The following is a 27034-nucleotide window of genomic DNA, read 5'->3' as shown; positions in this document are numbered from 1 at the left end:
TAAATACACAACAGAAAAAAGTAGGAGGGGAGAAGGAAAAGGGGAGAGTTAAAGGAAATATTTTCTCACAATTCAGTTGCGAGTGCTACAATAAGGACTTTTTCCACATCCTCTGTGAATGGCAACATGATATTTAGGCATTTTCATCTTCACATTGCCATGCTTAACACTGTAATACTGAAAAAGATCGTTTAAAGAGGATGAGAAAATAAAATTTCTGTCATTTAAAAAACAAACCGGGCTTCCCTGGTGGCGCAGTGGTTGAGAGTCCGCCTGCCAATGCAGGGGACACGGGTTCGTGCCCCGGTCCAGGAAGATCCCACATGCCGCGGAGCAGCTGCACCCGTGAGCCATGGCCGCTGAGCCTGCGCGTCAGGAGCCTGTGCTCCGCAACAGGAGAGGCCACAACAGTGAGAGGCCCACGTACCACAAAAAAAACAAAACAGAACAAAACAAACAAACCAACAAAAAAATCTCAGTTCTTTATAACTTCAAGAGAATATCCCAAAGACTAGATGGGCTCTACCTACTTACAGAAACAGGCTTGTTTCAGGACTTAAAGTTTGTCTTAAAGCTGAAAAGTGACTAAAATGAAAGTTACAGAAAAAGCTCATTACATTCGAAAGGACTGTTATGATGTTTTTGTCACATGCCTTTTCTTTTCAGTTTGCTGTCCTAATTATGGTACAAGAGTGTCCTGTATAGAAGCATCACCACATCCTGGGGCCGTAGGCAGTCAGGCAGGCCTGCCCGATCTGTCACTTCAATCCATGAAAGGACTATCCTTTCTGTAAACAGATCTGATGCTACAGGACCCTGCATCTCCTTTCTACTCTGGCTTCAGCGATGTGGGATTACATCAAATTCCCTGAGCCCCAGTCTCCTCATTTGTAAAACTGGACTCCAACAACACCCACACCTCACAGGGTCACTGTGAGGACCACAAAGACCACATACACACTTCGCTCTGTACCTGGCACACAGCAGGCCCACTCAGGCAGTGGTGGTCCTCGTGGTCACGCAAGTCCGCAAACTGTCTTTAGGGTGAGTTTTCAAAACTTAAACCAATATAATGAGCCAATATACAAGAATATAATAATTGAGAAACAAACCTCTCTGGTACTGAATAAAAATCATAATCATCTAGCTCAAGAGCGGACTGCTGGCCCTTACTACCCAGCACTTGAGAGGGAAGCAGTGGGCTTGGTCACTCCAGCCGCCCCAGCCCCAGCCCGCAGCCCAATAGTGCTCTGACCTCCGTCGACTCTTCTTGCTCGTTTATGACGAGAAAGGCGTCCTCTGCGGCCTGCCGTTTGACATCCGCTATTGTCTGCTCCATCCGAGCTCTCTCGGTAGCAATCACTTCAAAGGCTTTTTGCTCTGCTTCAGCAACGGCTTTCTGTACTTCTGACATGGCCTGAATTTTCACCTTATTCACAGCTTCTTCTAGAAGAAAGTGACAGTAAAATCAACTGGCCGAGAAATCTTTCCCCTCCCACTCCACATCATTTCTAAGAAGGGACAGAGGTGAAACCTGACGACTTTTCTAAAAATACACAGGGTTGAACTTATGACATAGCATTCACTTTTATTCTTATCCTCACTTGTCCATTCATGCTAGGGGCTGGGGAGACCTCAGTGACTAAGATGTATCTATATTCTCACAACTGTGATCAAGTATAAAGGCGGCTGAGGTGCCAAGATACATGTCAGCATAAGAGACAACAGTTCCAAGGGGAAAAGTGGTCACAGCTCTGTAAGTGGCAGAGGAGGATCAGGAAAACATGTCTTGGTTGAGATGGTAGGTGGAAATGAACTTTTAGAAAGTCTTGCATTCCCCGCTAAGGAATTTGGCCCTTCTTCTAAAGCAAATGTGAAACCCTAAAGGGTTCTATGCACGGAGAAAAGACTGAAGACAGAGATACCAACTGAGAGGTTGGGGCAATAATCCGGCTGATAAAAAGAGACTCTGAATTTAGGCAGAAGCAAGTGGCACAGAAAAGGGGATGAGATAGAATGAGCTGGTACATCTAAGGGTCTGGAGGTGGAGGTAAAGGCGAAGAATGGAACTGCTACGCAATGAAACAGACAGTAAGCAAAATGCTGATGTGAAGGCAAGTGAGAAGGTTGAGGTGCATCCAGGTACAAATGACCAGGAGGCAGTTAGGTATGTGAGACTGAACTCAGTAGAGAAATGTTGCCTGAAGATACAGTTCTGGCCTGCTAGGTGCCCTGGGCCTCCAAAGCCCTGTCCAATTGCCATCACCCCACTTGATTCCTGATCAGTTCCTCCCAGCACCACTGCCCTGCTTGGTTTCATAGGATGTACACTCCAAATGACATATGCTATGCATTTGAGCTTCAGTCCTAAGTCCCAGTGTGAATGACCTCCCTTCTGAGTCCACAAAACTGGACAACTCAGAAGCCTAAGGAAACTCCCGTATTGCTTGGCTCTTGCACATGGCCTAGGCTCAAAAGAGGTCTAGACACAGTGTTGCCATCCTAGAACTTTCCATCATATCGCTCCAGCCAAGAAAAGCAAGTTTTCACCCTAAAGGTCAAGGATGATGCTGAGCTGATCAGACACTGACTCCACTACTTTACTCTTGGTGTCCATGCAGGTCCACTGTGGCCCACCACAGCTACCTTTCATAGACCTCTTTTAATTTACCAGGTAGATGTTGAGTGTCTCTTATTGAGCCAACATAAAAATGCTCCTAAGTGTATTTTACCTCCTCAGTTTAAAGATGAATCAGTAAGAATCATAGTTTGGAAATCTACCTTGCTGAAGGTCATCTAAGGTCACAGATGGCACTGTCACAGAACAAGCACTCAAATTTAGCTGGCCCACGCCAAAGTTAGGCTCTTAACCATAGTTAACCAAAGGTTACCTCTCAAGTAGAAAATCACTAGTTATCAAAGAGATCTTGCGCATGGTAATTTTTCACTCTACCTTTACAATTACTAACTTCATTTCCCACAATTCTACTTCTTGGTAGTATAATATACACATCCCCATTTCCAACTGCAGAGATTTTTCCGAGGCGCTATGTAGTTTTCCAAATTATTTTTAATGGTAAGATAATATTCTGTTGTGGTGCCACACTATAAAATTCATATAACCATTCATGGATATGTGGGCATTTCCTGGGTTGCCTCTCCCTTGCTCCAAGAATACACTAATAACAGTGTCTTTTTACATACTGCTGCCTTTTTAACAATTTGCATGCCTAAATCTGGATCATTCCCTTTTATTATTATTTTTTTAATTTATTTTTATTTTTTTGGCCGTGCCGTGTGGCATGCAGGATCTTAGTTCCCCAACCCAGGATCAAACCCGTGCCCCTGCTGCAGTAGAAGTTTAACTTAACCACTGGACCACCAAGGAAGTCCCTGGATCATTCCCTTTTAAGATTCAAAAGCATGCTAGTGAGAAATGATTTCAAAATTTCCATGTGTTCATGGTTGGTAACACTTAATAATTTCATATATAAATCTCTGATGAATTATTTAGTGTCATTAACAGGGTCCTCTAAAATTCTGTCAGTAATTAGGTGTTAAAGACTTTGGGGGATAATTGGTCAGGGTTGCATTACCTTGTACTTTCCTGATTGTCAGTGAGAATAAACATTTTGCAATATGGTTAATTTGTTTTTCTCATGAGGTGTGTGTTCCTATCTTTTGTCCATCTGTTTATATTATGGTCTTGATATCAACTGGTATTAACTTTTTTGTAGAAATAAATTTTATCTTAGGAAGAAAACCAAAAACTGTATATTGGACTACAAAAATTTCACTGAGAAAGGGAGGCAAGAAGCAAAAGAAGGCTAGTATTGGATAAGGTAATATTAGGGATATGAGGTTAGTGTAATCCCCTGTCTTAACAAGCAGTTCCTACCCTCCCTTATTCTTGAAGAAAATGACACCTACCAAGAACAGTCGTGATGCAGCTAGAGACAGTGAAGATGAAAGGAAGAGCAGAATAAATCAAATGTGGGAGCGTGAGAACACAGTGACAGGAACAGGCAGAAACGAATTAAGCTATACACCCAGAAACAGGGCATATAAATAGGGAAGGAAGAGTCGGTTACTTAACACCTCCCAGTAGAAGGGGGTGATAAGGACTTGGATGGATTGTAGGGAGTCATTCCAAATTCTTAATCAGCAAGTAACATGACAGGCAGTCCAGAAGGTGGGACAAGCTGAAGGGGCAGAGGCAGGAGCCTAGAGCTCTTTGAAGAGGAAGTTGTGACAAAACCACCTTTCCCCCAAATATGTGCTCTACACTCATATAAATTAGTGAGTACATGTGACCTATAAGCAGACAGACATACCAGTTTTTTTCCAAAACTCCACAGGTACATATCCTGTTCCTGGCCTACTGTTGAATTCCCGCTGAGAATCTACAGAAGAGAGAGAAACAACATAGGGTCAGAAGCTGTCTATAATTGACATGTTTTACTGTTGTGAAAAACTTATCAGATCTCTCATTCACCATGTAGAAAGATTCAAACATATACATTCATTTACTGGAAAAAATGTTCTGACAAGGCATAAAATCAGATTATAAACAGTACACTTAACTTTTAGATGCTCAACATTGCTAATCATCAGAGAAATGCAAACCAAAACCAGAATATCACCTCAAACCTGTCAGAATGGCTGTCATCAAAAAGACTACAAATAACAAACATTGGTGAGGGTGTGGAGAAAAGGAAGCCCTCGTACACTGTTGGAAGGAATGTAAATTGGTGCAGACATTGTAGGAAACAGTATGGCAGTTCCTCAATAAACTAAAAACAGAACTACCATATGATCCAGCTATTCTACACCTGGGTATATATCTGAAGAAAACGAATACTCTAAATTGAAAAGATACATGCACCCCAATGTTCACAGCAGCAGTATTTACAATAGCCAAGATATGGAAGTAAACTAAGTGTCCATCAACATATAAATGGATAAAGATGTGGTACATACACACACAGGAATACTACTCAACCATAAAAAAGGATGAAATTTTGCCATTTGCAACAATGTGGACGGACCTGGATGGTACTGTGCTTAGTGAAACAAGTCAGACAAAGAAAGGCAAATGCTGTATGTTATCACTTATATGTGGAATCTAAAAAATAAAACAAACTAGTCAATATAACCAAAAAGAAACAGACTCACAGATATAAAGAACAAACTAATGATTACCAGTAGGGATAGGGAAGGCGGGGAGGGGCAAAACAGGAGTAGGGGATTAAAAAGTACAAACTATTATGTATAAAGTAAATAAACTACAAGGATGTATTATCCAACACAGGGAATACAGCCACTATTTTATAATAACTATAAATGGAGGGCTTCCCTGGTGGTGCAGTGGTTGAGAGTCCGCCTGCCGATGCAGGGGACACGGATTCATGCCCCGGTCCGGGAAGATCCCACATGCCGCGGAGCGGCTGGGCCCGTGAGCCATGGCCGCTGAGCCTGCGTGTCCGGAGCCTGTGCTCCGCAACGGGAGAGGCCACAACAGTGAGAGGCCCGCGTAATGCAAGAAAAAACAAACAAAAAAACAAGTAGTTTTTGGAGTGGTTTTGGTCCACACTGAGTAGCTCACTTGTTTAGGATATTATGATTTCCTTCTACAATGCATGCAACAAATGTACTAAAAGAAATAAACAACGAAATAAAAATACTAAATATGTATAATATGCATAAATAAAGATACTGAAAGATACTGTTTAAGTCAGACAGATTGACAGTGTCCTGAGAAACCTGAGAGGAGGAAACCCTAGGATCCATGAAGAGGTAAACCTGTAGTGACAATGTAATTTATCATCCCAATTGTCCTCATTTTCGAGAGTAAGAGAGGTGCTGGTAATAGTTATGACAGAACGATAGCCATAGTCACCCTAGCTAAACCCTCAATGCAAAGCAATGTTTCTAAACAACACCAGCAAGACCTGTAGTCCTGGCTGGAGAAGAGACGATTCAGGACCACGCTCACTCTGCACTCTACACCCTCTCACTTGCAGAGCTTCGATGCCAAGGTTTGTGATTTGGGTGGTGAACTTCGGGTAAGTTTCTGTGAGCTGTGACAGGGAGTATTTGTGAAGGTTCAGATGGTGAGAGATACCTGAGAATTAGCTTGAGATTCCTTTTAAAAGAATTGTACTGTAAGTATTTGATGTCCTGCTGTGCTGAATATTCCACACAATGTTGCTAAATCTATGGTTGGCTCAAGAGTCACCTCTGTGGGTAGGGTGGGGGAGAGGAATCCCTTAGTTACCAATGTCTTTGCCTCAATTTTTTTGGTAGTCTTTTTGAGACTAATGGCTGTCTTCTGTGGAACATGCTAGGTTTGCCATAAGAGGAGTCATTCTCCCTGGGGAAAACTGGGAGCTTGAAGTGGGTGGGTGGGGAAAGAATCTGATCACAGATGGCCCCTCATTTAGCCATGCCTTTGGATAGGGTGCCTTTTCAGTTACTAGGTCAATGTGAGGGAACATTTTTGGGGGAATAGCTGTGGTGTCCTGGATGTATCCTGGATTGAGAGCTCAACAATTGTTCATATCTCTGCTGCTTCAGGGTGGGAAAAGGCAGGAAGGCACAATCCAGGTTGGTACAGTAAAACTTTTCATTTTTTTGTCCAGACAGAGGTTAATAAATGGTAATCTTCTAGATAGGGAATGGGGAAAAGGGGATGGAAGCTGAGGTGAAGCTTTTTAGGGCTACTGTGAGGAATGAATGTGATGTACATGAGAGCCCCAAGTACATTCAGCCAGGCTGAATTTAACATCCAAACATTCTTTGATAATCACTCAGCACTTATATATAGAGTTGAAAACAGAACAAAATGACAAACATTCTCATTCTATGTGGGGAAGACAGTATTTCTTGAACATGCTAAATACTGAGTCCTTGACATATTTTTTATAATTACCAAGGTCTTTCTAATTCCACAATATAGTACCATCTTCCTTTTAAAGTAAAATATTAAAGGTCTCAAAAATAAAAAATAACAACAACAAAAAAGATATATAAAAAGCCTCCCTTGGGCTTCCCTGGTGGCGCAGTGGTTGAGTCTGCCTGCCGATGCAGGGGACACGGGTTCGTGCCCTGGTCCGGGAAGATCCCACATGCTGCGGAGCAGCTGGGCCCGTGAGCCAGGGCCGCTGAGCCTGCGCGTCCGGAGCGCTCCGCAACGTGAGAGGCCTGCGTACCGCAAAAAAAAAAAAAAAAAGCCTCCCTTGTCAACTGAAGTGATTCTCCCCTTACCATTGCTGAGAGAATCTGCACTCCCGGGACTGTGCTGCCTGGAGACCAACTCACTCCCTGTTTTCCTCATCTCTGTGTTTTCATTGTATCGTCTTTTCCAGTAGTTGAGTTCTTCACGATCTGATTCCTGACAGCGCCTCAGGACTGCCATGGAGCGCCTTGTTTTCTCTACCATTTCCATAATGCAGTTCAGGGCCTGAGCCAGGCAAGAAGTCAGGCAGAGTCATGGGGTGAGGACATTCATACAATCAACATTGAAAATCAAGGACAGGTAAACAAAATATAAAGAATAAAGGTTTAAGAAGCTTACAGATTTAGCAATATCAAGTTTATATTTGAAAAGCTTTCTTATTATTTCTCTTTAAATATATACACACAATTTTTAAGATTTCAAAATAATACTTTTTGGATTCTTCATGGTTGAAGCAGCCAGTTTCATCACAATATGGTTCTTTAAAGAGTGTGGTGAAAACACATTATATCTCTGCCTAAAGCAGAAGATTTATAGAAGAATGCAATCAGAGAATTACATTCAGAGACAACATCACTCAGGAAGGAAAAGCTACTCTATGTATATTTCAAGCAGGTATTACATCTTCTCTTCCTTTTTTAGTGAGAGGGAAAACTCTCTTTTCCAATGGGGCAGAGTCTACATTCTGTGCCAGTATACTAATTCTCATTTGTATTTGGAGAAGCTCCATTTATTTAACACTCCATTTATTATACCAGGCCTTGTGATAAGCACCTTGCATATCATTACAACCCCCCAAGAATTCAAATAATATAGCATTATTTTTTTTTTAAGATATAAAAGTTAAGGCTAAAAATGGTGAAAGAACCTGCCCATCACAGAGGTAGAAGTCGCAAAGCTGGGACCTAAAACTCATAAGCCTATGTTTTTAACCATTATACTACATGGCTTCACTTGGTTATGACCTCAAGTGATCACCCCACTACAAAGATTTGGGAGTTACTCTTAGCTCTCTAGCTGCGGCAGTAGTAGATAAATCAGCTTTTATTGCAAAGACATTGTAGCTCTGGTTAGTTCACTTCAAGCATATACACTCTTACTCTCAGTAACATTAAGAATTAAAAGTAACAAGTAGTTAGGAAAACTATACACTGTAAGATTCTTACATGATCAAGATGTTTCCATTCATCCGCCCATTCCCTTTCTGTCAAACGGTGGTCTACCAACTCATCTTGATAGCCTCCATTTAGACCTATTAGAAATTAGATTAAATTTGAAGATAGAGGGAAGAATAAAGTAAACAGAATTCTACCAAGTAAATACACATACATTCATACCAACTATGAGCACACTATTAAGGCCAATGACTCACAATGATATAAAACCACAAAATGACATAAAACCAACAAGAAATCACTACTCATAATGTATTAAAAAACTCCTACAAACCAATTATGAAAGACAAATAGCCCAAAAGAAAAACAGGGAAGAGAAATAAATAAATAGGTATGCCCCAGACAAAAAAGTACAGATGATCCATAAACATATAAAAAGACATTCAAACTTATACGTAGTCAGGGTAAATAAATCTTCACTAAGATGGTTCCACATCTATATATTGGAAAATATTAAATTGTCAATCATACTAAATGTTGGCAAGGTTGTGGCACAATGCAAGTGCGTAACCACCCACCACAAACAGAGCTGGTGCTGTACAAGCACTTGGAAACAACTTAGTATTAACCAAAGTATAATTTTTTGCATGTTTTTTGATATACATTACTGAAATTTGCATGAATGCAATGACTGTGTGAATCAAGGATATACTGAATTATCCACTACTTTGAAAATCTTGTCACACATGGCAACACTGCTCATAGTATCTGAACTGCCAATGTAACACACCTGTTATCAGTCTGAATTTATAGCTGTTGTATTCATAGTGATTCTGTATTTGTGCAACCATCTGCTTATTTCATCATATCTTCCTGTGTAGTCATGCCTGAGCACTAATATATTGTAAAATACTTTCTTATGTATTATACTTTAGAATATTGATCCTAAAATTATGGGACTAAGGTAGGCTATAGTATCCATAAATTTCATTTTAGGAGAGTAAATTGGGGGAGTGTTATAGTTTATTTGTTTAAAAGTTGGGGGTGGGAAATGATTTGGTAGGAACTACTGTACTAGGACATACATTTTCAAAAGAGGACTGGGGAGAATTAAGGAATCTATAACCAGCCTGGAAAACAAATGATTGACTGTAAAATAAACCTTCAAGGTAGAGGATTAAACGTCTTTCAAGTAGAACACTTCAAGATGAAAAAACCTTTTTCTAAAATTGTTAGAAATACAAGGAAAATCTGACCAAAATGCAGTTCTAGCTAGTTTTTAGCATACTTCTCTCTTAGAAGGTAACGAATTCAACTGGCAAAAAATGTGTATGAATATAGAAGAAATCAATAGGAAGGTGAATTTTTAACATAAGAACCATACAGAACAGCTGCTAAGGGAGCCATCATAGCATACTGGGAATGTACCCAAGCTCTCGGCATCAGAAAACTGGGGTCAGAATCTTGTCTCTGCCACTTTCTAGCTATGTGATTCTGGCCATAGTTCTGTCATCATGTATAAAAAGGCATAAACTCCATGGAATCCTATGTGTGAGGATTAAAAGAGATAATGTACATATACCACAATCTAAGTACTTAAGACTCAGTAAACGCTGGCAGCTGAGAGCACCACTGCTGTCGTGGCCCACACCATTCAGCTACTACTGCATGAAGCCAGGGCCCTACTGTGGTCCGAGCCTCTGAAAGATGCTAGTGAGTCTAAGTCAGAAGGGGGGACAGGCAAATGTTTTGCAACTTTCAACTCCACAGGGCAACCCAAAAATGGAAATGCAGGGCCAATACTGGAAACTAGCAGCCCTTTGGTTCTCTGCTTGGACATATCTCAGCAGTTAAACTACAAAGAACCTTCTACAGTAAACTTATTTGAGTTTTGACAAGGAGCTTTGTTCAAAACTGATCTCGGGCGAGGTCTGCTAGGGGCCTTTTTGTTTTTCGTTAAATTTAATGGTTGCTGAGGATGCATATGCCAGGCAGTCCAAATGTGACAATTACCCAGCACAGGAGGTGGTGTTCTCTCCATTTTATTTATTTTTTATAAATTTTTTGGGTTTTTTCGGCTGCATTGGGTCTTCATTTCTGTGTGCTGACTTTCTCTAGTTGTGGTGAGCAGAGGCTACTCTTTGTTGTGGCACACACACTTCTCATCGCAGTGCCTTCTCTTGTTGTGGAGCATGGGCTCTAGGTGCACAGGCTTCAGTACTTGCGGTGCATGGGCTCAGTAGCTGTGGCATGCAGGCTCAGTAGTTGTGGCTCACGGGCTCTGAGGCGCAGGCTCAGTAGTTGTGGCACATGGCTTAGTTGCTCCGCGGCATGTGGGATCTTCCCGGCCCAGGGATCGAACCCGTGTCCCCTGCATTGGCAGGTGGATTCTCAACCACTGTGCCACCAGGGAAGTCCTTCTCCGTTTTAGATATGTGTAATCTGAGGCACAGAGAGCCTAAGCAACTTGCATAAGATCACACAGCTAGTTAGAATGCAGAGCCAAGATTTAAATTTAGGTATGCCTTACCTCTGACCTAAATGTCTCTGCACTTTCACCTCTTAAGACCACATGTTTTACATCTCTCGTTTAATTTTAAAAACATTTTATTCTGAAATAAACTCAGACTTACAGAAATGTTGCAAGAATAAAGAATTCTCACACAACCTTCACCCAGATTTCCTAAACGTGAATATTTTTACCTCTTTCGCTTTGTCATTCTCTATTTTTCTTCTGAACCATATCAGAATAAGTATTATCCCTTTATTCTTAAATGCTTCATTGTTTATTTCCAAAAATATGTTTAGCCTACTTCTATCATATAATGATAATAGCAACAAGGTATGAGTTGAGATCAATTTCAAATAAGAATACTATAACTCTAACATTCTTTTTTATGTATAATACTGTTTTAACTTATCAGTGGAAAAAAGCAATGATGATAGTATTTTGCTTTATCACTGAGTAGGAAAGAAACCCATGGATTCAATTTGAATTTAAATCATTACCATGCTGCTATGCCACTTACTAAGACTGTGGTGTCTATCACGAACTTCTCGATGTTCTAGCATCTTGTTGGGTTCACGATATAGGTGGGAAGTTGCCATATCTTCTAAGGTATAGTGCTGAAGAGGTGGAGGAGTAGGATGGAACTGGCCCCCAGGATTCATGAGGGGCACAGTAAGGGCAGGACTGTGCCGGGGAGCAGGGCTAATGGTACACACTCTCTTGGCAGGAGGCTCAGGAGGAACTGTATCTCTTTCAAAACTGCTCTCTTCCCGCCTGTAGAAGAATGGGAAGTACATGTCTGAGCCTGTCAACAAGTGTTCATGCAAACATTGCCCGAGCACCTACTTTGTGCTATGTATTGTGCTATGCACTTTCACAAACAGGAAGATGATAAGAAAAGGTTTGAGATGAGGCATGAACCGAAATGTCTTCAGGGGGCAGGCAGATAATGGAAATTACTGATTTATCCCAGCATGAAAAGAGAGGTCAAATCTATCCATAACCAAGCAGAAACATCTCAGCCTCACGAAGCAAAGGAGAAAGTAAGATGACAGCATTTTCTTATGTGATAGGACTATGGAGGATTATGGGTTCAACTATATTTAGAAATGTTTCAAGGTCAAATTTGCTACTGTGGAAGTCAGTACTGGAAAGAAACAATTCTCTACACGGGAGAAAAAAGGCTCACATAATTAATATGTTTGTGAATTGGTAGGATTTTTAGTCATTTGCTTCAATTGTAACAAATTTTCCACTGTTATTAAAATGTTGCTTCCTTCACAAACCATAGAAAATAGCAGTATACTCATACATAAATTTCGAGGATAAATTATATTAATATAATTTCAATCTTCAAAGTAAAGCTGATTCACTAACTGTTATACTTTTACAAGACTTCACGTATCAGAAAAAAAATGTCTTGAACAGATTATATTTCTCATGGTTCTGGAGCAGTGGACCCACAGAATGCTCAAAAGTAGAATTTATCAGCGGGGGTATACAGAGTCACCTAAAGAGTTGAGAAGCATATTGCTGCCTGATGTTGGGACAAAGCAAAACTAAGAGTCCATCCCTACATATCACCGCAGTAAGCAAGTTCTTTTTCTTTCACAAGTAAAGGGAAAGCTCAGAGTGGTTCCAGAAAAGCAAGGACGACAAAGCTCTTCTCTGCTCACCTCTCTGGACTGGGCCTCTTTCCATTTCCATGCACCTCCATGAGCAGCTCAGAAGAGTCAGCAGGGGATGCAATACTTGTGTTGAGCAGAAGGTGTTCATGCTGAGCCAGGTACTGGGATGGTGTCTGCTTGGCAGCCCGAGCACAGTGCAGCAGTTCTCGCTGCAGCAGAGGCAGGTTCGCCTTGAAAAGAAGAGGCAGGGGCTGGAAGGCAGTTTTTCCCAGTGTTGGGCCCTTTACACAGGGCTCAGCACCTCAAAAGGCTTTCACAAACAAGATGACACAAAACAAAAGCCCTTCACTCTTTGTCATTCTAATTTTCATATGCCCCCCTCTGAATAAAGTGACATCCATTACTGAACTTGAATTACTGTTAACTTGTCTCTTGTCCCCACAAGATGTAAATCCCCTTAAGGAAGAAACTGTGCTTTATTACCTTTGAGGACTAGTACTGAGTCAAAGCTCAATAAAGCTTTGTTGAACATAATTATTTAAAAACTTAAACATTTTTGAAGACTTCAGTTAGCGAATTAGTAATGCCTACATGGGAGTAGGAGGAATTCAGTCTTTCCTTTATCATTTTAAGTCCAGGTTTCTCTCTTGTGAATCTAAGCCATTTCTGATAGCACTACTCAACCTTGCCTTCCTGTTCTCTATTACAGCTGCCACGGAATTCCGGAAACAGTGACTATTCTGGCTTAGCTGGAACATGGGGTTTTGAAAAAAGTAACAGGAGTGATGGAAATGAAGGCAACAAACCTTAGACTAGTCTAGGATCTGAGTATACACAGGTAACCCGTGGGCAGAATCTAATATTTCTTATTGTGGTGCTCCATTGAGCATGTTTCCTTATTTTGTAAAAGGATAATTATTTATGTACTGATTATTTTTCTTTCTCCTCAAACTTAAACCTCTAACAGGACAAATCATACAAAAAACCCTGTGCATCTTTAAACTTAATTGTTAAGTCCTTCATATTTAAAATATACTTTCCCCATATTTATTTTATTTAAAAAATTATTATATTTCCCCCCAAATTTGAAAACAACTCAGACTGAGCCCATAATAAGTCTTTATCCCAAGGGAAACAGATGAGAAAAGTAAAAGGAGAGTTTAATACATGCAAGTAGTTATCCCTTTACCAACAGTTAATTTAGCAGGCACCACAATTAGTGACTGTTTTAAAGCAGAAATAAATTGACAAAAACCCAAATGCTAGCCAAAAAGCTGCCAGAACAACCTACCTCATGCTGTTTTCCAAAATAACAAGAGTTAAGAATAGAGAACTTGATGATATAAAACACTTTTAAGTCTGTTCTATAACCTCAATCTTGTAGCAACTGTAAAAACTTAATTGAAAAAAAAATCACGTCAGATCTTTACATTTGTGACATGTGCCCTCTGATGAATTTTTAAATATGCTAATCATTTCCTATTAACACAAATTTCCCAAATCTCTCTGATTCTGGAGTCTTGGGGGAAATAATTATCTACTGGCTCCGATACACAGAAAAGAGACCAAGATAGAACACACAGCTGTTTCAAGGCTGAAAAAGGCACCACAGACTGCTCTGAGAGGCCAAGGTGTTAATGCCATCAGAACAGAGCCCAACACAGGCTGTGCACTGAGACCTATGCATTTCCTGCATGTCTATAACGCTCTAATTTTAAAAGTTTTAAAAAACCAGAATCAGTACTTCAGCTAAGATGACCCACCTTTTTGATGCATTACATTTTCTTAGGAAATAAAGGTAAAGTAAAAGAAGGTAAAAGGGGCATATTTATTTTGTCAAGACAAAACTGAAGATATTATGTGAGTACTCATATAAAAGAGAGAAAACAAATTTCTACAAATACTGTACTGACAAAAGTCAAAATACAGGGACTTCCCTGGTGGCACAGTGGTTAAGAATCCACCTGCCAACACAGGGGTCACGGGTTCAAGACCTGGGCTGGGAAGATCCCACATGCCGCGGAGCAACTAAGCCCGTGCGCCACAACTACTGAGCCTGTACTCTAGAGCCCACAAACTACAACTACTGAGCCCGCATGCCACAACTATTGAAGCCCGCGCACCTAGAGCCCGTGCCCCGCAACAAGAGAAGCCACCGCAAAGAGAAGCCCCTGCACCACAACGAAGAGTAGCCCCCGCTCGCTGAAACCAGAGAAAGCCCACGAGTGGCAACAAAGATCCAACGCAGCCAAAAATAAATAATAAATTTTTTTAAAAAGTCAAAATACAAAAAAATTGAGCTCAGTTTTTTTTGTATAGTCTACTACTAATAAAAAGAATAGAATTCATTTGATAGGGAGGGATTGAGGATAACATTTTTAGCTTTTTTAGGGTTCAAAGTTAGTGCTCCATATTACCAAATCGATTACAAATGTTAATCTCCAGGGCTTTGCAAAACAATGTGGTGGGCTGGATACCGGTCATAAGTTTCCAGACTATGCCTGGTCTAGAATACACTGTTATCTGACTCTAGTCATTCATTGCCTTTGACCTATTTTATAGGACTGCAACTTACACATAACCGGTTGCAAAGCAAAAAACTTGTTGTCTATGAACATGCATAAAATTACATGCATAGAGGTTCTAGAGACTTCCCTTGCCCACTGCGGAAGAAGCCAATTTTACTTTTGTTTGCATATTCTTATCAATAATCCTGACCTATAATGTCTGTTCTTTGGCTTCTCCCCTGAACAGGTTATAACACCTTACAGATTCCCTCATTAATAATGAATTAAATAAAATCTACGACACAGGTTCACTTTTTAAAATCTGTATGAGTCATAATGTTACCTGTTTTTAAAAATTGTTTAATGGGAAAAATAGTAACTTTACAGTGGGAAAGCATGGTGGACACCACCTTTACCAACTGATCAAAGTCCACATCACCAATTTATGAGACAAATTAACATCTATGTCTCCTGATAGCATGCAGTAATACCACCTACCTGCTATTTCTGCCTAAAATGCATAACCTCATTCTCATCATGAAGAAGTATCAGAAAAATCCAAATTGAAACATATGATATAAAATAACTATTCTGTACTCTTCAAAACTGTCCAAATCATAAAAGACTGAGAAGCTGTTCCAGATTAAAATGGACTGAAGAGATATGACAATGTAATCCAACATGTGATCCTGAATTAGATACAGGACCAAAAAAAAAGACATTTTGTTAAAAAGGACATTTGTGGGACATCTGGTGAAATATGAATAAGGTCTATAGATAATAGTGTTATAAATATCAATGTTAATTTCTTGATTTGATAATTATACTAAAGTATCAGTATTTAGATGTATCATGTCTGCAGCTTACCCTGAAACATTTCTGAGGAAAAAATAAATGGAAAGAAAAGAGAATAATAATGCAGATGTGATAAAATATCAACATTTGGAGAATCTGAATTTTATTGTACCATCTTGAAACTTTTTTGTGAGCATGAAATTATTTCAAAATAAAAAGTTTTTTTTTAAAAGGAGCATATTATATATAAATTTAACACAGGCTCACCTATCAGGTACGCATAATAATTTTAAACAGTGTCCCCAAAAGTTATGTTCCAGGGGACATTAATTCCAGAGGATGTAATTAGAACTAGACTAACTGGGGGGAGGAGAGAAGTAAACACTGCCTTCCCACATGCTCCTGTCCTAAGGGTTAGTCCTAACTTACAAAGGCCTCTGTTTTGAGAGCCTCCTCCCGTAACACACACTCTTCCCCCCCTGGCCACAACCAAAAGACTGTGTCCAGTTACTTCCTTTGCTAAGAGCCCAACCTCCATGCCATGCGCACCTCCATCCCACTCTACTCCTGTTCCCTGCCTCCCCACCTGCTCCTTCTGTGTGTCACCAACAGTGTCTGCATACAGACCACGACTCAAGGCTTTTGCAACTCTCATCTCATCAAGCATAAAGCTTATTCGCAAACCACTCACACTTCTGTAGCAGCCCCAAATAAAATACAGATATAAAATGTGGCAAGCTGCCCTGATGTAGATCATAGAACAGGGATCAGTAACAGATCTTGAGGAAATGTTGAAGATAAATTACATTCCAGTAGTTATCTCATAAAAATTACCTTGAGGAATGGAATAACAAAAGGACGAAGAGGAAAGTTTGTAGCCTCTTGGAGCTTGCAATGGAATTCTTCAATTGTTACTGTTGAGTTCTGAAAAGATAAATAGCACTGTTCAACTTCTAAAACTGGACAGTGATCTAACATAAATCTGATAGTGCTGAACCCTTTGAAATAATAAGGAAAAGAATAACTCCAAGAGCACTATTATGAACTCAAATCCCTCTCAAAGGTTAACCAAATTGTTTCCTTTATAAAAGAAATTCAGCCTCCTTGATTTTCTTTTCTACTACTCCATATCTAACCAATTCCCTTCTATGCTCAGCAGCCTGGACAGAATAGGGCATTGCCTTCCTCTCGTGAAGAGAGGCACTCAGGTTCCTTGTATTGAGGGGTTCATCACAAGTCACCTCAGGTACAGGTAACCAAGCTTACAGTGTTTCCAGCTGAACAGTTCCCAAATCAGTCCAGGATATCAACTTAATGACTCAGAGCCCCACGTCTTCAGAAGTTCATTTCTTCATCGGTTCTGCCTACCTCCTAACCATCAGTTCCCTAAATCTCTAAATCGGAAGGAAGTTAACAACAAAAAAAGATGCCTTCTACCTTCCAGTGGTCTGTTTGCAAATCAGAGCACCTCCAAATGCGCAGACTTCCACTGGTTAGATTTTAGTATTCCCATGAAAGTTATTAGCACTTCCCCTGTATTTTTTCAGGTCTTTCTTTAAACTAAGATTCTCAGCTCCTTTGCTAAGAGGAATGTACCAATACAAATATTTTCTTCAAAGTTCACAAAATATTTTTATTTTTACTTCAATTCCCTAAAACCCAGCAAAATAATAAGTTCAAAACAAAACAAAATAAAACATCAATCTGAATTCTTGCTTGCCTGAAAGGACAATGATGACTTCTAGGATTTATTTTTATAAAATCATCAAGTGTTCAAAGATGTAACATGTACCACACAAATTATTCATCAGCAAAATACTGTTTCTTAACAAGAAGAAATGGAAAACATATAGGTCCTCAACACAAAACTGTACTAAAAATTGTAATACCATCACACATCAGAATGCTTAAGGTAGGGGGCAGATTTGTATGCATTGAAGAAAGGTGTCTATAATATACTAAGTAAAAAACCAGAAACATGGCAGTATATTCCAACAATCTATTTTTGAAAATAACACACATACATTTATATAGTATTTTAAGTATCTGGAAGGACAATTACAACAGTAGTTATTTCTGGATGTGAAATTATGTTGGATTTTCCAAATGTATCATACAATATTGAGAAAAAACTAAAATATTTCCCTTTGGGAAAGAAGAGTGTATCAAATTTAACCATGTTAAATGAAAATGTTTGTACAGTTTACCCCATTTCATACCAAAAATGTTCTTTTAAACCTTAGCTGAGTGCTTATTTTAAGTAAATGACAGGTATACAATGCAACCAACTCTACCGGCAATCGGGAATAAAAATTAAGTGTCAGAGAATGCTATTCACTCCCTACTACAAATAATGCAATCAAGCCTCAAACAGTAAACACAAGTAGATTAAATCTATGGAAAGACTGAAGGAAATGACTAAGTTTTCTTATGGATGGACAAAGGAGGGAAAAGATTAACTTAAGTTAGAGAAACGGACTCAAGGCTATATATACTATAGATGCCAGGCAATCCTCTATCCGAGAGGGAAGATAGGCCATTGTTCTGTTATCCTTCCCTCTCATTCAGTTACTTAATAAATAAGAGCCCAGTTGTTTCCTCATAGTCTAGTGGGAAAACTGAAAAGTAAGCCATTCATCACAGTATGATCACAGTACATGTGTGCAGGACACTACTGGCATGCAGACTTAGGGGGACAAGGAAGGCTTCACAGAAGGGCCAACTGAAGAAGTGAAAGTGCAGCCTTGAGAAAGATGCTTCTGAGGAAGACAGAATGTAAGAATGCAAAGTATGAGGGGAATCTAGTCCACTGGATCCTAAGGGCAACACTTACAGAGATCTTACAAGACAATGGGTATAGATAAGCCACCAGACTAAAATTTTTTTATCTTTTAAGATTTTTTTTAATTTTATGATTTTTAATGTGAAATATAACATTCCTTTAAAATGTGCAGAATATATGTACATTTAACAAAAAATTACAAAGCAAAATCTCTTGTAACCACCATCCATGTCAAGAAATAAAACATCACTAGCACTCCATAAGCTTCTGTGCCCTCTACTAGTTAGATATTAAATATTCAGTTTATGTGCTTATTTAGGTTGATTTCTTTTTACACAGAACTGATACATTTCCTTTGCTCTTCCTTTCTTCTCACGTTTTAGGCCTTCTCTCTGCCTGAAGTGCATCATTTAGAATCTCCTTTAGTAAGGATCTAAAAGGAACTGAAATCTGACTTTTTATCTAATGATGTTTACTTTGCTGTAATTTTTTTAAAAGATATTTTTGTTGTGTATGGAATTCTAGGTAGGCAGTTGTTTTACTACATTCATGATTATTTTCTGCTATGTTCTGGATCCCACTGACATTGAGAAGTCAGCTGTTGTTCCTTTGAGAAGCTGAACACAATGTTTTACCATTGTTTTAATTAGTGAAACAAACAAAATAGGCACAACCAAGTCTCTCTCTAACAGATGTAAGAGGTAAATATGGATTTTATATGGCAAAATGTTTTATCCACTGTAATAAATTTCCATAATTCTGAAAATTATCTTTCAAAAATTTTCCAAAATTCTAAGAAAAATTACAAATTGGAGGTTTACTCTAAACATGCATACTATCTTATTATCCAGTTTTGTATGCAGAAGAGACTGAAGAATTCAGATTTGACCGAGATGCTGATGTTAAACCTGAAATTCTGTCTTCCCCACCTCTAGGTTGCCAGAGCCCCCACTACAGCTACCTGTCAAGACAGGTCAAACGTGGAGACGTAGTGCCCTAGGTAGAATTATAAAGAAGATGATATTTGCGGTAACATCAATACAACTTCTGATTTATATGCATAAAGCATAAAAACATATAAGCACTAAAAAGCAAGACAAGAATAACTGAATCACTTTGCTACACAGCAGAAGTTAACACAACATTATAAATCAACTACACTTCAACAAAATAAATTTAAAAAAAAAATTAAAAAATAAAAAGCAAGACAACAGAATTTGGAATTAGTCCAATCCAAATGAGGCATCTTCAAACCTCCATGATGCTGGTTAGTGGTCTCGATCCCACTTAACTATCTTGGGCTCTCTGAGAGTAACGTGTTTCATGCAGCAGCTATACTGATCCACTCCGTTGGGAGTGAACGCAGTGTGGACCAGAAGGTAGAAAGACCAGTCCTTGCTGAAAGACAGGTCTGATTGCTCCACTTCCATCTTCTCCCCATTCTTCAGCAAATCAATCTCAATCTGGGGTGGATGGAACCCAGACACATAGCAGTTCAGGTAATTTGGTTTTCCATTCTCTGCGGGGTGTCGTGAGTAAACCTGAACCTTCGGAGGACGATGGACAGCGTTCAGGCCAGACAGCGAGAGCAGCCCGAGCAGGACCAAGGTCACAAAGGGAGCCATCGCTACAGGAGCAGCCCGGGTGGTGGCTCTTTTAAGATTTTGAAATAATGATAATCACAGGAAGTTGCAAAAAATAGCAGATAGGTTCCTCTGTATCCTGCACCAAGGTTCCCCCAATGTTTATATTTTATGTAATTATAGTGCAATATCAAAACTAGGAAACTAACATGGTAATATGTGTGTATAGTTCTATGCCATTTCATGGCATGTGTACATTAACGTTATCACCACTGAAATCAAGACCAAGAAGTATAGAAACCCTATCTACCTTTATCCTCCCCGGTTTATAATAATAATTGTCTTAAATATTTCCTTTATATATACTGACAACCATAACAGACAAGGTTATAATTTTTGCTTCAACCATCAAACATAATTTAGACAACCCAAGAGAAGTAAAGTCCATTGTATTTACCTGTATTTTTGCTTCAACCATCAAACATAATTTAGACAACCCAAGAGAAGTAAAGTCTATTGTATTTACCTATATTTTTACTCTTTCCATTTTTCTTTCACCTATCCTGATATTTTAAGATTCCTTCTTTTATCGTTCCTTTCTGTTCCAAGAAGCTCTTTTAGCTTTTTTTTTTTTTTCTGGCCACGCCCTGTGGCTTGTGAGATCTTAGTTTCCCAACCGGGGATTGAACCCGGGCCCTTGGCAGTGACAGCGTGGCACTGGACCGCCAGGGAATTCCCTAGCCATTATTTTAGTGTAGGACTGCTGAAGAAAAATTCTCTCAGCTTTACTTCATGTGAAAATATTTTGATCCTTCTACCCTTCATTCAAGAAGGATATGTTTTGATAGATACAAGATTCTGGGTTGACAATCTTTTCTCCCAGCACTTGACAAATATGCCACTTCCTTCTGGCATCCATGGTTACTGATGCTTTCTCTGTTGCTTTCAAGATTTTGGGGGGATGGGATGGGATGTCTTTTTGTTGTTGTCTTTTTTTTGGCCACACCACAGGGCTTGTGGGGTTCCAGTTCCCTGACCAGGAATTGAACCTGGGCCCTCAGCAGTGAGAACTCGGAGTCCTAACCACTAGACAACAAGGGAATTCCTGGGATGGGATGTCTTCTTTGAGGTCTGCTCAGCCTTTTTGAATCTGTAGGCTTGGATCTTTTGTTAAATTTGGGAACTTCTCAGGCATTATTTCAGCCCCACATTCTTTCTCTCCTCCTACTGTGACTCAGATCTTTTGTCATACTCTTTTAAATCCCTGAGGTTCTGTTCATGTTTTTTTACTTATTTTCTGTATGTTATTTAGATTGGGTAGTGGACTTCCCAATAAATAGACTGGGTAGTTTTCTATTGTTCCAGCTTCAAGTTCACTGATTCTTTCCTCTGTTCTCTACAGTCTATTGTTGAGTCCATCACTGAGTTGTTTTTAAAAATTTTTATTTATTTATTTGGCTGCATTGGGTCTTTGTTGCTGCGCAGGCTTTCTCTAGTCATTGTGAGTGGGGGTCACTCTTTGTTGTGGCACGCGGGCTTCTCCTTGCGGTGGCTTCTCTTGTTGCAGAGCATGGGCTTCAGGCACACAGGCTCAGCAGTTGCGGCATGCGGGCTCAGTGGTTGTGGCACACCGGCTCTAGAGCACAGGCTCAGTAGGTGTGGCTCACAGGCTTCGTTGCTCCGTGGCATGTGGGATCTTCCAGGACCAGGGCTCGAGCCCGTGTCCCCTGCATTCTCAGGCAGATTCTTATCCACTGTGCCACCAGGGAAGTCCCCATCACTAAGTTTTTAATTTCATTATTATATTTGTCAGTTCTCAACTTTCCATTTAGTTCTTCTTTATATCTTCTATTTCCTTGCTGAGGCTTTGTATTTCTTCATTTGTGCTGATAACTGCTCACTGAAGCATTTTTATGATGGCTGCTTCAAAACTCGTCACATATTTCAAACATCTGGGTCATCTTAACTGATGTTTGTTGGTTACCTTTTCTCATTCCACTTGAGATGGTCAGTTCTTGGTATGACAAGCGATTTTCTGCTGTATCCCGGATGTTTTGGGTTCTATGTTGTAAGACTCCAGATCTTATCTACGTCTTCTATTTTCGAGGCATCCTCGGATAGTGTGCCATTGGGAAGAGAAGAATCTTTGATGCTCTCAGGTGGGGTATAATCCCAGGCTCCCCACTCAACCTCTGTTGTTTTGTAGAAGGAAAGAGGGGTTCCCTACTGCTGGGCAGGGGTGGGAGCTCAGGCTCCCCAATAGGCCTTGTAGGGGAGGGGGAAGGGTGTATATTATTGTGGTTTTTTTCCTGAGGTGTTTGACTGCCCCAGAGTGATTTTTGTCCAAAAGTTTTGTATCTTGTTTGGTTGCTCCTTTCCTAGTCCTTTGGCTAGAAGGAGGTGGGTTTTTTTTTTGTGGGTTTTGGTTTGTTTGCTTTTGGTCTGTGCTCATTAGTATTTCCATAATACTGGCTTCTCCAGACCACAGTCCAGGATATATGATGACAGCACAAAGCCAAGGGAACTCACTGCTGTGTACTTGAGTCTCAAGGTCACTAGCCAATCTGCCTTCTTCTCTCCATCTTTCAGAGTCTTCTTACTTTTGTTTTATACATAACGTCCATTGTTTTTTTGCTGTATTTGTCAGGAGGAATAGGAAGAAGTATACCTTTCTGTTATACCTCTGAACCAGACTTGATATGACTACATCATATTCCATTAAACTGAGGTACTGTCATTTACTCAGGCTTTTATAGAACATTTAAGTGGTTCAATTTTTTTGACATTATAAATAATGTTAGTGCACATTGTTTATTATTTTCTTATCTTAAGATGAATGTCAAGGAGAGATACTGGTAGGTCAAAGGAACTGTCTAGTTTAAGGTATAAAACTACCTTCCAGAATGTGTATTCTCCAAATAAGTAGCCAGAGTACAAAACATTTACCTTTACCTTGCAGTGGAAACTGCCACGCTTGCTTCCTGGTACAGTTACGGACCACCAGCACCTTACCTCTTCTCTTACACACCAGAAATACCAAATGCACACAGGTGAACTAAACTCTTGCTACCTGTGTGGCCATTTCTGACTTTGCTAACGAAGTCTCCTCCACATGGAATTACTGTTCCATTTACATATGCCTGCCAAAATCTTAATGATTCCTTTCATAAATACAAGACCAAATAAGGGCTTCCCTGGTGGCACAGTGGTTAAGAATCCGCCTGCCAACACAGGGCACACGGGTTCGAGCCCTGGTCCAGGAAGATCCCACATGCTGCGAAGCAACTAAGCCCGTGCACCAAGACTACTGAGCCTGCACTCTAGAGTCCGTGAGCCACAACTACTAAAGCCCGCATGCCACAACTACTGAAGCCTGAGCACCTATTGCCTGTGCTCCAAACAAGAGAAGCCATCACAATGAGAAGCCCTTGCACCAAAACGAAGAGTAGCCCCCACTAGCCACGACTAGAGAAAGCCCGTGCACAGCAACGAAGACCCAAAGCAGCCAAAATAAATAAATAAAAATAAATCTATAAAACAAAAAAGACCAAATAAGGCTTTCACGGATACAGAAATATAATAATCTAAAGGTGTTAACTCTCCTCCAAATTAGACAACGTTTTCAACAAGATGGTAGAAAAAAAGAAAAAGGAAAAGGAAAAAGGAAAGAAAAGAAAAAAGAAAAAGAAAGGAAAGGAAAGGAAAAATAACGGATTGGTAAGCTCAAATGCAATACAAATAAGGCAATCATTGTATCTATGAATAATGGCAGTTTTTTTTGTGGTACGCGGGCCTCTCACCTTTGTGGCCTCTCTCGTTGCGGAGCACAGGCTCCGGACGCGCAGGCTCAGTGGCCATGGCTCACGGGCCCAGCCACTCCACGGCACGTGGGATCTTCCCGGACTGGGGCACGAACCCGCGTCCCCTGCATCAGCAGGCGGACCCTCAACCACTGAGCCACCAGGGAAGCCCATAGCAGTTTTATTTATGTTTCTCCAATCCTTATATATTTTAAAAAATATTTTATTTATTTATGTATTATTTATTTATTTTGGCTGTGCTGGGTCTTAGCTGGGGCACGTGGGATCTTCGTTGCAGCACGCAGGCTTCTTAGTTGGGCATGCGAGTTCTTAGTTGCAGCATGTGGACTCTTAGTTGCAGAATGTGAATTCTTAGTTGCTGCATGCACGCAGAATCTAGCTCCCTGACGAGGGATTGAACCTGGGCCCCCTGCATTGGAAGCATGGAGTCTTATCCACTGGACCACCAGGGAAGTCCCTCCAATCCTTATATCTTTTTTTTTTTTTTTTTTTTTTTTGCGGTACGCGGGCATCTCACTGTTGTGGCCTCTCCCGTTGCGGAGCACAGGCTCTGGACGCACAGGCCCAGCGGCCATGGCTCACGGGCCTAGCCGCTCCGCAGCATGTGGGTTCTTCCCGGACCGGGGCACGAACCCGTGTCCCCTGCAGCGGCAGGCAGACTCTCAACCACTGCGCCACCAGGGAAGCCCCAATCCTTATATCTTATTTGCTAGGCTATGATGTTCAGGATTACAGTGAAGAGAAAAGAGATCCTATCTGGTTCCTAATATCAGAGGGAAAGCTTTTGAAATTTCACCACTTAGCATAGGCTTGCTAAAGTGTGTTTTATACATACAACTGTCATCAGATTAAGGAAGTTCCTGCTATAATTGGTTTGCTGTTTGTTTTTTAACAATGAATGGATATCAAATTTAACAAACATTTCTCACCTTGTATTGTCTCCAAATATATTTATAGTTTCAATATCAATTGCTATAGACTATATGTTTTTGTAAGCCCTCAAAATTCCTATGTTGAAATCTCATTTCCAATGTGTTGATATTTGGAAGTGAGGCCTTTTGGAGTTGGCTAGGTCATGAGGACACAGCCCTAGTGAATGGCATTAGTGCCCTTATAAAAAAGACACCAGGGAGCTCTCTTGCCCATTCCGCCCTGTGAGGAAACAGTGAGAAGATGGCCATCTATGAACCAGGAAGTGGGTTCTCATGAGACACCGAATCTGCTGACACCTTGATCTTGGACTTAGCAACCTTCAGAACTATGAGAGATGAATATTGGTTGTTTATAAACTACCTAGTCTATGGTATTCTATTCTAAGAGCCTAAAAGGACTAAGACGCTGATCTGAATGAAAATCTCAGTATGTGAGGTTATAAATTGGTATAAAACTTGGGAAAACCATTTGACCTTATATACTAAATTTATATACATGTATACCCTATGAAATCACAATTCCATTGTTCAGTGCAGTGCTTGCACACATGTACCATAAATAAAAATGTTCATTATTTGTAATGGCCCCTGTACAGAAAAGAGTTAATATAGCTGGTCTACAACTGCTAACCTTAGGAAAGCCTGCTTGCAAGGTAAAAAACTCTAACACATGCTACAACACGGATAAACCTTGACAACATTACACTAAGTGAAATGAGCTAGCTACAAAAAGACAAATACTATGTGATTTCACTAATAGGAGGTACCTGGAGTAGTCAAGTAGAATGGTGGCTGACAGAAGCTGGGGAAAGAAGGAAATGGGGAATTATTGTTTAATGGCACAGAGTTACAGTTTTGAAAGATAAAAAGTGTTCTGAAGGTAGACGGTGGTGATAGTTGCACAACAATGAATATACTTAATACCACTGAATTGTACACTTAAAAAGGGTTACGATGGTAAATTTTGTGCTATATGTGTTTTACCACCTCCTTATGATGACACAATTTCAAAAATTTGGAAAAAAAAAAAAGAAACATTAACCCAAGCACAGCCATTTAAAAGAGATGATTGGCTACATCTACATATTCCTTCATAGCTAGAAAAAAATTCACTTTCTTTGTGTGTGTGTGCGCGCGTGCGTGCGTGCGCGCATGCACGCATGCAAATGAGCTGTCATTTTTTTCTTCTACTCTTGAAATTAAGCAGACTCAATTTGCTGCTGGAATTGGCATAACATTCTGATGGCTACTTTGCTTCCAATTATGCTCAAACTCATTTCGACATTTAAGGCCAATTTTATTAGTCTAGAGCCAGAAACACTTTTCCATAATACTCTAAAATTTGACCAATAAAGGGACCCCACTCCCACCCCAAACAAACAAAAAGTTTCCCTAATGGATGGGGGTACTGTTTTTACAAACTCTGATTGATGCTAAACACCACTTTTCCTTCTATGTGTCTGGAGTTTCATAGGTGCTACACCAAGAGTGCCTATGTGCCCAGACCCCAGGAAAAACCTTGGGCATTGAGGGTTTAATGGGGTTCCTTGGGCAGAAACATCACACATAAGTTGCTGTATCTTCACTGCTGGGGGAAGAGTGAACTCTGTGTGACTGTTCATAGAGGAGATAAAGGAAGTCTATATATGGATTCCTCCGGATCCCAACTGTGTTTCTCACCTTTTTGATCCAGTTGTGTATCTTTTTTTTTTTTTCCCTGCGGTACGCGGGCCTCTCACTGTTGTGGCCTCTCCCACTGCGGAGCACAGGCTCCGGATGCGCAGGCTCAGTGGCCATGGCTCACGGGCCCAGCCGCTCCGCAGCATGTGGGATCTTCCCGGATCGGGGCACGAACCCGTGTCCCCTGCATCGGCAGGCAGACTCCCAACCACTGCGCCACCAGGGAAGCCCCAGCTGTGTACCTTTATTATGCCTCTGTATTAAATCTTAGGGACTTCCCTGGTGGTACAGTGGTAAAGAATCTGCCTTGCAATACAGGGGATGCAGGTTTGATCTCTCATCAGGGAACTAAGATCCCACATGCTGCAGGATAACTAAGCCCGCGTGCCACAACTACTGAGCTCTTGCGCCTCATCTAGAGCCCATGTGCCACAAACTACAGAGC

The 27034-nt window shown here is 40.4% G+C and overlaps 2 protein-coding genes across 3 annotated transcripts in view; both read right to left on the bottom strand.

Moving 5' to 3' along the window:
- CBFA2T2 (CBFA2/RUNX1 partner transcriptional co-repressor 2) overlaps positions 1-27034 on the bottom strand; it is a 174982-nt gene that overhangs the window by 7118 nt on the left and 140830 nt on the right. Inside the window, exons 4-10 of one of the 2 annotated variants that reach the window (XM_022592671.2) lie at positions 16626-16715; positions 12538-12719; positions 11382-11635; positions 8404-8489; positions 7267-7462; positions 4335-4403; positions 1256-1443 (exon numbers count right to left, since the gene is read on the bottom strand). In XM_022592671.2, the coding sequence (XP_022448379.1) occupies positions 1256-1443; positions 4335-4403; positions 7267-7462; positions 8404-8489; positions 11382-11635; positions 12538-12719; positions 16626-16715 (1065 nt within the window). Of the gene's footprint in view, positions 1-1255; positions 1447-4334; positions 4404-7266; positions 7463-8403; positions 8490-11381; positions 11636-12537; positions 12720-16625; positions 16716-27034 lie in introns of both variants that reach the window. The other variant, XM_022592670.2, reaches the window with a different exon arrangement.
- LOC111184277 (beta-2-microglobulin) lies at positions 19747-20213 on the bottom strand. Its single transcript, XM_022592672.2, has one exon. The coding sequence runs from the start codon at positions 20196-20198 to the stop codon at positions 19842-19844; it is 357 nt and encodes a 118-aa protein (XP_022448380.1). The 5' UTR covers positions 20199-20213; the 3' UTR covers positions 19747-19841.

Source organism: Delphinapterus leucas, chromosome 15 (genome assembly GCF_059928025.1).
Source record: "Delphinapterus leucas isolate spDelLeu-1000000601 "Yukka" chromosome 15, BTC_Dleu_Yukka2, whole genome shotgun sequence".
Lineage (NCBI taxonomy): Eukaryota > Metazoa > Chordata > Mammalia > Artiodactyla > Monodontidae > Delphinapterus > Delphinapterus leucas.
This window is presented reverse-complemented; position numbering and strand designations above follow the sequence as displayed.

Bases quoted from the DNA above. Each gene is read 5' to 3' on its own strand.
- LOC111184277 (XM_022592672.2), bottom strand. From the start codon at position 20,198: ATGGCTCCCTTTGTGACCTTGGTCCTGCTCGGGCTGCTCTCGCTGTCT.